This window comes from Nymphalis io, chromosome 6 (assembly GCF_905147045.1).
Source record: "Nymphalis io chromosome 6, ilAglIoxx1.1, whole genome shotgun sequence".
NCBI lineage: Eukaryota > Metazoa > Arthropoda > Insecta > Lepidoptera > Nymphalidae > Nymphalis > Nymphalis io.
Genome location: NC_065893.1, coordinates 13,134,534 through 13,148,890, shown reverse-complemented (window position 1 = coordinate 13,148,890; position 14,357 = coordinate 13,134,534). Strand labels below are relative to the sequence as shown.

Genomic DNA, 14,357 nt, shown 5'->3' with positions numbered 1-14,357 from the left:
ATGAAACATCTGACGCGGGGTGATGACGACAAAAATTACTAATTAAAAGAATTCCGTAAAAGCCTGTGAATGTCCCACTGCTGGGCTAAAGGCTTCCTCTCCATTTTTTGAGAAGGTTTGGAGCTTATTCCACCACGCTGCTTCAGTGCGGGTTGGTGGAATACACATGTGGCAGAATTTCGGTGAAATTGGACACATGCAGGTTTCCTCATTATGTTTTCCTTCACCGTAAAGCACGAAATGAATTATAATCACAAATTAAGCACATGAAAATTCGGCTTTGAACCCACGATCATCGGTTAAGATTCACGCCTTCTTACCACTGGGCCATCTCGGCATATATTTATTAAAAGAATTGAGTGTCTCAATTTTTTTAAATTAATATATATATTTATAAAATAAACAATCATATTTTCATCTCTATAAAATAAGGGATATTTTATGGTCACTATCACTTTATTATCTGTACAAAATAAGTTCGATGTCGCACTTTTGACAGACGACGCGCGACGGGTCACCATTTTTATAAAAGAAAAACTCACCATGGGTCGCTCGGACCATGCAGTACCCCTTCTCGCCAGTGACCGCGAGCCTGTCCTCGGCGATCTTCAGTTGCGGCGCGCGATCGTGTAGCGCCAGCAGCACAATACCGGGACACAGGGACCGGTAGAGCCAGCCTGGGATCGGTTTCCCACTCCATTCGTTGCTCTCATCGAACTCCTAGAAGATATACGAACGCAATAAGAATATTATATAATTTAAGTATCAGATAAACTCAAATCAAACAAATTATTTAAAAAAAAATATAATTATTTAAGACCTTCGTTCGGCACGCATGTAATTATAAAAAATGTTTATTTCATTGAATGATAAAATGTCCTTATTTTTAAACAAATATAATTTTATTTTCTTAGGACAGTGAATAATGCAAAAAAATATACAATCTATTTCTTTAGTTAAATCAAAAATATAGATATATAATCATTTCGCGTTGTTATCACGGTGTACCTAACCTAATAGACCTAGAAGACAGTAACAGTAACAGCCTGTTAATGTCCCACTGCTGGGCTAAGGCCTCCTCTCCCTTTTGAGGAGAAAGTATGGAGCTTATTTCACAGACCTAGAAGACTTTAGGTTAAAAGAATAATGAATCTCTACATGACCTAATCCGATTTTTTTAAAAATTAAACCAACCGATCAGAATCAAATTAGCATAATTAATACATAAATATATATTTAAAAATCTTACTTTCTATTTCTCAGGAAGAGAAATAATTTAGTCCATAGTTAATACCAAAGGCAGGAGTAATAATAAATAAACCACTTTGACCTTAAATGGAATTAACATGACATATCCGATGTTTAAATAAATTGTGGTATTAATTTATGTTTCGTTAATGGCGTTTTGGATATCGGTGAAGTTAAACTATCGGATATAACAGTAACAGCCTGTTAATGTCTCACTGCTGGACTAAGGCCTCCTCTCCATTTCGAGGAGAAGGTTTGGAGCTTATTCCACCACGCTGCTCCAATGCGGTTTGGTAGAATACACATGTGACAGAATTTCAATGAAATTAGACACACGCAGGTTTCCTCTCGATGTTTTCCTTCACCGTCGAGCACGAGATGATTATAAACACAAATTAAGCACATGAATATTCAGTGGTGCTTGCCCGGGTTTGACCCCACGATCATCGGTTAAGATTCACGCGTTCTTACCACCTAACCTAACCTAACCTAGGTCAGATTCCGATATCGGATATATCGAAGTAAAATGTAAGTACCTAGTAAAATGACATCAAAACACGTAAATCAAGAAATTTTGTAGTATATATCGTATACAATTGAAAAAAATTAGATATACAAAAATGAGTTTCTTTCGCCTGTTCCTGTCAGGTCTGGGGTGTTTATTTCCGAACTGGTGGTAGATTTATGATAATCAATAAATGGAACGCTTCTATATTCAATACAATTTTTTGACGATGACTTATAAATAATACAGCAGAGCTATTACGAATCTGCAAGGATTAAGTAAATGTTTGGGTAAAGCTTTTGGAAGGTTTGTTCATCTTTACTCCTCGCGCTATTGAAATGGACTGATGATGAGGTTAGCAACTCACCTGCCTAAACGGCGCATGGGGATCTGGCTCGGCAAGTATATACCGATAGCCATCCTTGTTGAATGGATGCTCGGTGGGATAACCGTGTGAGGGTAGCTTCAACGCGCTCAAGTCAGCCGACCGACCTTTCTTGCCGACTGGAGCGCTCGCTTCGAGGCCCACAGCCGGGCGACGCTTACCCTGACGCCCCTTTACATTGCCACCTAGAGGAACTGAAACGAAATTCGATTACGTCACATTAATTACGTTTCGAAATAACCAAACACGATTCCTTTAATTGTATTATGATATATAATCCACACTATTATAAAAAGCTGAAAAGCGTTTTTGAACGCGCTGATCTCAGGATTTACAAGTACGATTTGAAAGAATACGATTGCGTTAGATAGATATATTGAGCAAGGTTATAGAAGATCACGACAATCCTCGGTAATGGATCTAATGCGACTTTTTTACCAATTCGACAGCGTTGACGTTAACATCAGTTATATGGTTACACTGTTTAACGCAGAAAAACGTTTTCACCCGATTTATACTTAGACGTATAAAAATAATCACTCGAAACTGCACATCAGCGATTTAACTGGTGGATTTTGTGCAATACCGTCTGGATAGCAATCGCATCATTAATATACTACGTTGCAGTTCTACCGATTTCGCTGCCGCCGGCGCAACTGCGTCTTTTGTTAGTTTGTCTCTATTATTCTATGATTAGTTTACGTGATGTTATAATTTTCAGCACAGTTTACGACAACAATGTGACAAAATATTTATAGGGAAAGAACTCGTAATTAAAAAATCATCGGTTACTGATGAACTATTACAAACGATTATAACTTTTTTTATGGTATATGTAGGCGTACGGGCAAATGGACTAATGGTAAGTGGTCACCACCAACCATAGTCATTGACGATATAAGAACCATTCCTTACAAGGATCCTTTTGGAACTAAGGAGTTATTTAGTAGTCCCTTGTGCCTGTAGTTACACTGACTCACTTCACCCTTCAAACTGTATTGCTGTTTAGCGGTAGAATATCCGATGAGCGAATGGTAACTGCCCAGGCAGGGTTGCACAAAGCCATACCACCTACCAATATATGAACCGAGCGTAAGAGAGCTCAACTAAACTTCCATTGAAGTCACTATACATAACCCGAACAATTACCAAACCTCGTATTCAGATTATTATCAACATTCGACCTTAAAAACTGCATCCGTCGTGTATGTGTGTCGTAATGTTATACATAACAGTATTTATATCGGTGTTGTGTTTTGTATAATCACTATGACGGACCGGTCAATGCCATTCGATACATTTTAGTCTAGACAAATGACGAACATTCAAAACTATAAATCAATAAGGTGCCAATGATTTTTTAAAGCGCATTTTTTATCAATCAAAATTTATTATGACACATATATCAACATTTAAATAATAAATCTTGGATTAACTATTTACATATAGTAATTTTTTTTTCTTTGTTTTCTAGATTTAGAGATACAAAGAATTCAGAAAAATTTCGCTGACTTTTCTATAAAGTATATTATCTTTTTTTTTTGTTGAGCCAAAATTTACTACACAGTTTTTCTAAAACACTCCAGAGTTAATAAATGAAACACATAAATAACTACAGTAACAGTACAGTAACAACCTGTTAATGTCCCACTGCTGGGCTAAGGCCACCTCTCCCTTTTTGAGGAGAAGGTTTAGAGCTTATTCCATGACGCTGCTCCAATGCGGGTTGGTAGATTTACACATGTGATATAATTTCAATGAAATTCGACACATGCAGGTTTCCTCACGATGTTTTCCTTCACCGTCAAGCACGAGATGAATTATAATCACAAATTAAGCACATGAAAATTCAGTGGTGCGTGCCCGGGTTTGAACCAACGATCATCGGTTAAGATTCACGCGTTCTAACCACTATGGTTAGAACGCGTGATGGTTAGAACGCGCGTTTGGGCCATCTCATCAACCATAGATTACTAACCGCTAATTATTAATTTTGACATAAACTACATTATACATATATTTTTATTTACTACACAACTCAAAAACGCACAAACCGACAAATATGCCACGTAAATAGGGCGAGCGATTAATTTTTGCCGAGTAGAGTATTATGAAATATACCAATTACAATTTTTTTATTAAAAATCTCAAAGTGAGCCAGTGTAATTACAGGCACAAGGGACATAAAATCTTAGTTCCCAAGGTTGGTGGCGCATTGGCTATAAGCGATGGTTGACATTTCTAACAATGCCAATGTCTAAGGGCGTTTGGTGACCACTTACCATCAGGTGGCCCATATGCTCGTCCACCTTCCAATTCTATAAAAAAAAAAATGCACTACAAATACTTAAATAATTTATCTTTACTAGTAAATTCGCATGGGTGGCAAGAGGAAAAATGTATTTTGTACAGGATTCACGTAAAATCCTTAGTGAGCGTCTACGTCGGGGAAGGACTCTGACTCAAGTCAATCTGTAGGATAGTTTAGGAGATATCGTCATGAGGTATTTCCCATATATATGTATATATACTTATAATACAACACTATTCCAATTAACTAATTATATCCACATAACCAACCACGCCAACCGGCTCGTCAAATATCATTAAATACAGTCAATATATTATTAAATACAGTCTATTTCAATCGCAGAATAAACAACCAAACAAATAAACAAGCTTCAAGACATTGAATTGAATTGATTGATTGAAACAAAATTCAAGACATTGAATTGATATGATATTATTGGTCGAAACTATGTATAATTGATTTGTGGAAAAATGACATTTTGAATGTCAATGCGAAATCGTTGTAGCAACTTGTAATTACAGGCACGAGGGACATAACATCTTAGTTCCCAAGGTTGGTGGCGCATTGGTGATGTAAGCGACGGTTAACATTTCTTACAATGCAATGTCTATGGGCGTTGGTGACCACTTACCATCAGGTGGCCCATACTCTCGTCCACCTTCCTATTCTATATATAAAAATAACTAATCTTCACTGTGTTAAAATGTCTTATGACTACAATTTCATTAGATATGTGCCGGTTGTATGAGCCGGTTGGCGTGATTGGTGGATGCTTGCCTTTCACGCCGAAGGTTGTGGGTTCGATTCTCAGCCTGGGTGAGAATCGAACACAGATATTTTTGTGCATGAACAAGTCTGTTTGTCCTGAGTCTGGGTGTAATTATCTATATAAATGTATATCAATTGTCTGGTTTCCATAGTACAAGCTCTGTACAAGCTTAATTTGGGATCAGATGGCCGTGTGTGAAAAATGTCCCACGATATTATTATTGTATGTTATATAACATATTTATATATATTTCGTATCACTCATAAAGTACGCACTAAATCTAAAACAGAGTAAAGAATATTTCTAAACATACCCAACGGACACTTCCATCTCAAATTTGTATTTTGTTGGTTGAACATTTTCACCGCGATAAAATTACGATTATAATATTAACTTCATGAATAATTACGTATATTTTATGCGAAAAATTCTTCCAATGACTTGTCAATCAATTTATTTTTTTTCTTGTTAGGAATTTTATAAATCGTAACAAAGAGTTTTTATGTACCGTGGCGTGTAGCAGATGCTTTTTTTTCGCGGTTATTTACAAAATAATAAAAAAATATATACCTATTTCATGATAAAAATCTTACTCGCTTAGATATTTTTTTCTAAGGGGTAAATTCCCATTACAGTTTTCTAAAACATTTATCTCATTGACACCGAATAAAATTAATTATTATTATACCAGAGACTCAAGAGGTATAACATCTTAGTTCCCAAGGTGGATAGCACATTGGCGATGATTGGAATGGTTAAAATTTCTTACAGCGTCAATGAGTGGCAGTGATCACTTACCATTGGGTGGCCCATTTGCCCGCCCACCAATCTATTTTATATAGTAATAAAACTCAAATTAAATCTTATGAATAAATATTGTGGGTTCAAACCCAGGCAAGCACCTCTAAATTTTCATGTGTTTCATTTGTGATTATAATTCATCTCGTGCTTTACGGTGAAGGAAATCGTCGTAAGGAAACCTGCATGTGTCTAATTCCACTGAAATTCTGCCACATGTGTATTCCACCACTGGAGCAGCGTGGTAGAATAAGCTCCAAATCTTCCCCTCAAAAAGGGAGAGGAGGCTTTCAACCCAGCAGTGGGACATTCACTGGCTGTTTTGGAAATATTGTGAAAGTTCTTTTAAAGTAAATGATAGTTTATTAAATAAACAACGACAAAATGCCTGGTAGCAAACGGAAACAAAATAGCTATAATTTTATATTTAAAACAATACCATTTTATGGTAATGAGATTTGCAGCTGTTGAAATAAACATAGGCCTCTCTACGTGTGTACTCTATCATACGTAACATCGGCGGAATATTTTACGTTACAGCAGCTGAGATAGGCGACAAGAGTAATGGTAATATTTTTTTTTTTTTTAAATAAACCGACACTTAAAAAAATAACTTCTATATCTCCTACACTCCACGTTCTAAAGCCCCATCCCTATTGAGGAAAAGCTTTGGAACTCATTCCTCATAAATAAAAAAATAATAATTATACTGCGTTTAAAATAACTTTGTTTTTAATAAGTACGTTTTACTAGATTTAATTTTTAAAAATCTCTTATTTACTTTAAAAGTTTTCGACAGATTTCTCGTGAGAAATAAGTGTAGTGTCGATAACTCGAAACAATACCGGAGGCTTGGTGACATGAAAGTCGCAGGTTTTATCCAGGCCCTTGCCATATATCGTTTCCACTGCTAACACAAGCTTAACTAATATCCCTAGTTACCCATTGTTAATATATCTTGTATTGTTTAACTGTTTAGTGTTTTGCAACTGAAATATTGTGCCTGTTATTACATCTACTAGTAACTCTAGTAAAGTAAGTAAAGATTATTAAACATTATATTTGTTTAATAAATAAATAAGTAAATCAACATGAAGCGTCTGCGTGTGCGAGCACATGCGCGTGTGCGTTCGTACGCGCGCGTTGTAGCGGTTGTTTTTGTGTGGGTGTAGTATAAAACGCCCATAGGTAAACATATAAAAACAGTAAATTACCCCGACTGAAATTAAGCTCCGAGCCTTCACATACATGCATACATAACATAACAGTATATAAATTTATAATTAATAAGAAATAAACGTTTGAATATTTGTCACGTATACGTTATTAAACGATTCATCCAATTGTGATTAAGCCTTGGTAATGTGTTTTACGTACGCGACGGGCCTGCCTAAAAAAAAAAACCAAGATTTCTTACGTCGTATATGTGTTCAGCATGGACGTCTGATTATTCCTATGCGAACCAATAACGAGTAGCTATTACAGTATAAAATATAAACGACTATTTACTTAACCGCGTTATATACATTTCACACATATTTATCTAATGATATATCCGCACTTAGCGATTAAAACCTTACCGGCCAACTTACGACGCGCGTAGTGAACGATGTACGACTATAAATAAAGACGGGTCGATATATACAGCATTGGAGTTGCAGGTTTGACGCGGGATTAAAAGAAATATGATTTTGTACATTGAGTTAGTATGTACATATGTATGATTTGTTACGCAATACGCAAAGCTATATAGACTATAATTTGGCACAAAAAGACACTTGAAGATAGAGGTCATGAACTCGATATGAAAATGCTTATGTATTTATTGATTTTTGCTTCCTCTATGTCTCTTTCTTTTTGCGTTATTTTAATATTGATATTATTATTAACAAACAGCATTCAAAAAAATTTAAAAAAAAATGCAGTCACTTACATCTGACTGAAATGTTTTCCTAACTTTATTAGCCAAAACCTAACTAAATAATTTTTTTTTGTATCCTATGATCATGTCACGTTTCATATTTATATTTAATTTTGTTTAAACTTATCTGTTGCAAAATTAAATATGTTTTATTCTAATATATTTATATATATAAGCACACACAAGATCGCTGACAACACGCTTGAAGCACGATCTTCCCATCTTAATCTTAACTAGAACATTCCATAGGATTGGACGCAAAATGACTGACGTGTAACAGCGGCTGCATAAATCAATATAATGAATACGTCGCAAAACATACAATTGTTTGTGTATGAATTATATTATTTTAATATAATCGAGTTATAATATATGACTGCTTTAAAAAAATAAGTGACAATTAAATTAAAGATTAACGTTAATGTTTCATTTTAGAAACGAAAAAAACAACTATTTAATACTCTACAACGTAATCTATAATAAATAAATTATAAAAAGTAAATTATTTAAAATACGATCTCAAGCTAATTTTAACCATTTTTAAACCTAAATAAATAGGACATATAAAAAAAAATCAATTATGTAACGAACTCATAATAGAAATCCAATTCCTTTCATAGGTAGTCAGACAGACAAATTTAATTATAAAAGAAACAGTTCAAAATAACATATTTCGAAGAGGTTCCCTGCGCTATTCCATATCCACGAATTTAATTTGCACTTCTCTGATGTCATAAAACGCGACAATAAAAATCAAATAAAAAATTACATAACATATTAGAAAGTAAGTTTCAAGCTAGTCAAAATACATCAATATTGAATCTACCAAAAGTGAGACCAGGAGTATTGTTTACATAATCATCCTAAAAAATAAATATACAAAATAACAACGCTACAAAAACCAAGCAATAAATTTTCCATATTAATTCGGGACCACTTAATATTCAATTGATATAAATGAACAATTAATATCTTCATAACAAACATTCGTAATTCATTAAATCGAATATATTCAAAAATCGAATGAAATATTTGAAAAAAAAAAAACAAAAATAACTCGCATTACAAACGATCGATGTTGAATTCTCATAGATATCACCTATGTTTAAAAATTCTTACGAAGCATCGATAAGATAAGTTATTGGGTCGTTCGCGTTCCAAATACGACATATAACTATTGAAACCGTATACTTTTCCTGCCACTGCTTGATAACAAACCTAAACGTACGTAAACTATTTATATTATATTCTATCATTACCATACATGCATCAACGGGTTAATTTTAATAGTTAACGAAAAATTATCTAAAACTTACCAGCCATGAAGTTCAAGGTGAATTAAAATAATATGTAATCGATATAGAAATCGCGGAGCGAACGCGATGCTGCCTATGTGAGAGTTAAAGTCGAAGTAATGTTACACACAAGCGTCGCGCGAATGTGTGCGTGACGTCCGTCGTCCGTGTTCGATGTTTACAAACACAGTCGCATTCAAGAACAATGTCATTATTCAATACTCGAGCGGTCTAGAGTTTTATGTCGCAGTACGCTGGTCTGGGTTTACGGTATTTTTAATGGTGACATTTTTCATTGCAATCGTTATCAATTTATACGTTTGATTCTTCATAATATTACCAATACGATTAATAATATATTTTTTATTAGCCGTTTAAACCTATGTTGATGATAGTTGATAACGCGATACTTGCATATTTCTTTCTGTAGAGACGTTTTGTACACAATCTTATCGATTTAAATCCTTATCTCGTTTCATACAGTACAGTACAGTAACAGCCTGTTAATGTCCCACTGCTGGGCTAAGGCCTCCTCTCCCTTTTTTGAGGAGAAGGTTTGGAGCTTATTCCACCACGCTGCTCCAATGCGGGTTTTCCACCAACCCGTTTCATACTATTTTGAACATGTAAATATTAATAATTATAAGATTAATAATATAACGGATCGTGTATTTTTGTGTTGTTATAAAAACGGTAACGACATTAAATTTTTTATTCGAATATATTATTTGAATTGAATTTAATTTTCGCACACTTTCGACTTTCGTGCACTGTATGAAATATATATATTTTTAGTTATAGTAAATTTCGAGTCAACTAGCATAATTTACTTGGCGGTAGGACTTCGTGAGAGCCCGTTTGGGCAGCCATTCATCACAAGTTCTGTAAACAATCAGCAGTACTTAGTATCGTGTACCGGTTTGAAGGGTGAGTGAGTCAGTGTTACTACAGGCACAAGGGACATAACATCTTAGTTCCCAAAGTTGGTGGCGCATTGCAGGGATAGCTAATTAATGTCCTACTATGCGAATATTTTTTTTAATAACGCATTTCGTTTCCCCCATGGGAACAGTGAGGGGGTATGTGAGACTCGCCAGTGTACCCGAACATCGGAATACCCACTAAAAAAAAAAGCGGCACCCTTTCCGTCTTAACGAGGACCTCCACGAGATCCCTTGCGCATGCTACCATAACGCATTCATATATGTGTTAATGTTGACCGCTTCAGGACCATTTGCCTGTGTTTTGAATCACTTTCCATATCTTTCAAGCTTCTATGTAATCAAATCAATATATTTATGTCAATATATAAGCCAATAAGCCAATATATAAGCTCCAATCTCTACCTAGTACGAGTCGATTAAGCATCCTAGATTTTCAATTAACAATGACAGAATACACACTCATCAAGAGTTCGTGAGAATCACAATTTGCCTTCGCATTATATATTTTTTTTAAACAATAGACTGTTAATTTTTCTCCAAGAATAATATTCTATTTTTTATGACATTAAAACAAAATGGATATTTCGTTGATGTTGGGTTGCGTCATAAGTCAGAATTGCTAAGTAAAAATTAAGGATTTTCATACAAACTATCATCCAGTTTAACTACATATATTAAGAGTTAAATTATTAAAAATCCTTCCTTAATGCTAACCTACTGTGTAAAAGGGGGTAACAAGGAGTGATTCTCCTTACTAATATTATAAGTGCAAAAGGGATTTTGTTTGTTATTCACGTTACTCAACCGATCATTATTAAATTTTTTATAATTCTTTTCGATTTTCTGTAATCCTGACGCCGTGTTTGATTTTCACGATTTTCTTCATCGCCGATGACGAAACGAATTATAAACGCAAATTCAGCACATAATATTTCAGTAATGCTTGCCTGGGTACGATCTTGGAATCATCGAATACGTTTCACGTCTTTAAACCATTAAGCCATCACATACCACTAATAATAATAATGTCCTCCATGTCGATTTCGGCCACGGCGGCCAATCTCTAGAGAGATTAGCCAACTGCGCAAGAGATATTATATTGCACAAGTGTGCGCGCAAACACAGGTGCACTCTCTATTCCCAACTCTCATAATCCGATGGGACGGCAATCCGACCCGACCGGAAAGAGTTCAGGCGCAGGACCAACGGCTTTACGTGCTTTTCGAGGCACGGGAGTGTATACACTTCCAACTTCCAGACTCCGGGCTGCTACTGAGAATTTTCTGACAGAACAACCCAATAAATTTTTTTTGGCCCGACCTACGAATTGAACCCAGGACCTCCGGGTTTGCGGCCTTACATCAAGCCACTGTCATATCACTGCTACTATAGTACATATTATTATTTATATATAATATATTAAACTATATACATCTAATCCACACTATAGTAATATTATAAATGCGAACGCAACTCAACCTGTCTGTTACGCTCACGGCTAAACTCGTTAAACTGATTTTGATGAAATTTATTATGAAGCAAGCTTGAACTCTAAGGCCTCTGCCTCGAATCTCGCGGGCAGCGGGGCGGCGGCGGCGGCGGCGCGGGAGCGGCAGGATCTTACGCGTATAATCAAATGGACCGGCCCTCGAATACAGCGGTGCAGGAGCGGCGCGGGGGCGGGCAACGAGCGGTGCACTCCAGTCAAGCGGTGACCGCCCGCGTTGCGCGTCTGCATTGTAGGTATAGTGTTGTACATTTTTTTTGTGACGTATCAAAATGTCTTCGGACGTGCAAGAGCTAATTATTTCGGCAATCTTTGAGAGGACACCCATATGGAACAGCAAAGATGTGAACCATAAAAATAGAAGAATAATTAACCAATTATTAGTCGTAGAATTTGTCGGGATTTTGTCTCTGTTCTTCATAATTTCGATAAAACTCGCCATTTATTTTCCTTGCCCTATAGTAGGGATCCACTTCTTCTTTTGCCCACAATAAATCGAGCGTTAGGAATAAATTTGAATCAAAAAGATGTCGCCGTTTTTCAGACATTTCGTTCGCGAATAAAAACAAATATCTCGACAACACAACCACGAACACAACACTACACCGCTATAGTGCCGCGCGATCTGCCCGCTAGTTTGGAGAACAGGTATGCGTTGCCCGCCCCGCTGCCGCGCCGCCGCCGCCGCCGCGCCGCTGCCCGCAAAATTCGAGGCAGAGGCCCAAGGAACGCCATAGATTTTTATAGCTAACTGCCCCCACTAACACGCGAGCGAAGCCGCCGGCTATAACTAGTACCTAATAGATATATAATATAATAAAAATTAAAGATCTTTATCAAATTAATGGATTCGTTGTTTTTATGGGAATCCGGAAACAATAAAAACCAACAATATGGATCTGGATAATTTATAAAGCTAGATGTCGTGGTTTTATATAAACAAGTCAATAAGATTGTAACCGTACCCGTAACAGCCTGTGAATGACCCACTGCTGGGCTAAAGGCCTCCTCCACTCTTTTTGAGGAGAAGGTTTGGAGCTTATTCCACCACGCTGCTCCAATGCGTGTTGGTGGAATACACATGTGGCAGAATTTCAGTGAAATAAGACACATGCAGGTTTCCTCACGATGTTTTCCTTCACCAGAAAGCACGAGATGAATTATAATCACAAATTAAGCACATGAAAATTCAGTGGTGCTTGCCCGGGCTTGAACCTACGATCATCGCTTAAGATAGAGATATTAAACGTAATAAATATTATTATTAAATATTGCTGAAGAGTATTTGTCAATTATCAGATTAAACAATAATATTCTACATTTTTAATCTGTCAACAAGAATAATGACAGATATTCTTCATGGCGGGAAACGGATTAACTTTTAATTTATCTTACGAGTATTGCGCGCTAAAATATAATATAAGGATTTTTTGATTGCAAATAATACATTAATTCCATCGAAATTTCGTTTAAATTCCAAGTATAATCTGGTTCTTTTACATCAAATTAAGAGGATGGGGAAAGAATGCATTTTGCATTTGTAATTTCGTACACACGTCAGCACCTTAACATCTATTGCGAAATCGGACAGGACTACTAAGTTTCTAATCTTATCTATGAAGATACATCCTGAACCGACGATGGCTTTACGTTAAATTAATCTTGTGTCATTGTGATTCTCATCATCTTGAATTTATTATTAATTCTTTGGACGTAATAGTTTTTTTTTTTAATTAGGGAGGCGGATGTATATATTGACCAAATTTTTTGTTTTATAATGAACGTAGGTGGACGAACAGATGAGCCACCAATGCGCCACCAACCTTAGGAACTGTTCAATAAAAATATACGCCATATTACTACTCGGTAACGATAGATGGCGTTGATCGAATCTGTCACAGTTCTGCATCGCGCTGTCTAAATTCGAAGTGGTTATCTTAAAATGATCAAATACATCGCAGTTGTGTGAACAGAGGAAAGCTGTTCCTTAATTTCACACATGGCGTATACACGAACTAAGATGTTAAGCCCCTTGTGCCTGTAGTTACAATGACTTAGCCTTCCAACCGGAACACAACTTAGTAAGTATTGCTGTGATGTATTGGTACATGCGATGAATGGTATTAAGCTGGTGGAACTGGTATTAACTTTAATAAGCACAGGAACTGTAAAAATATAGAACTTTTTACACCACCAATGCAGGTGAAGGTGAAGTACAGAGCCATACCACAGGTAGAAAGCTGTATGACCGTTTGAACAAAAAATTATTTATAAATAAATAAAATTGCAGTTACTGGTCATGATTTGAATACAATTAATATACATATCTGTGTGACGAGATAATCTTTAAAATGATTAAAATTACATATGTAAAAAACTGAATTATTCTAGGAAGTATTATTTAATTAATAGAAATTGGTTAAGTTTATCAAAAATCATAACAACTAAAAGTTTCTTAGACATTTGTTTACCGTTAAAGTAGGCATATAAATATTATATACATAAGTTTGACGAGCCGGTTGGCGTGGTTGGTAGACACTTGCCTTTCAGACCGAAGGTTGTGGGTTCGATTCCCACCCAGGACAGACATTTGTGTGCATGAACATGTCTGTTTGTCCTGAGTCTGGGTGTTATTATCTATATAAGTATGTATTTACAAAAGAAAAGTAGTATA

General features: G+C 35.8%; 1 protein-coding gene across 4 annotated transcripts in view; it reads right to left on the bottom strand.

Annotated features, from left to right (window-relative positions):
- Nucleotides 1–14,357, bottom strand: part of LOC126768923 (set1/Ash2 histone methyltransferase complex subunit ASH2) — a 437,703-nt gene that overhangs the window by 420,886 nt on the left and 2,460 nt on the right. For 3 of the 4 annotated variants that reach the window (XR_007669285.1, XR_007669286.1, XM_050487382.1), the window contains exons 5-6: nt 2,121–2,332; nt 543–720 (exon numbers count right to left, since the gene is read on the bottom strand). Coding sequence is in view for 2 of the 4 variants with exons in the window: in XM_050487382.1 (XP_050343339.1) it covers nt 543–720; nt 2,121–2,332 (390 nt within the window). In the remaining 2 variants the exon portion in view is untranslated. Of the gene's footprint in view, nt 1–542; nt 721–2,120; nt 2,333–9,253; nt 9,397–14,357 lie in introns of those variants that run through there. The other variant, XM_050487383.1, reaches the window with a different exon arrangement.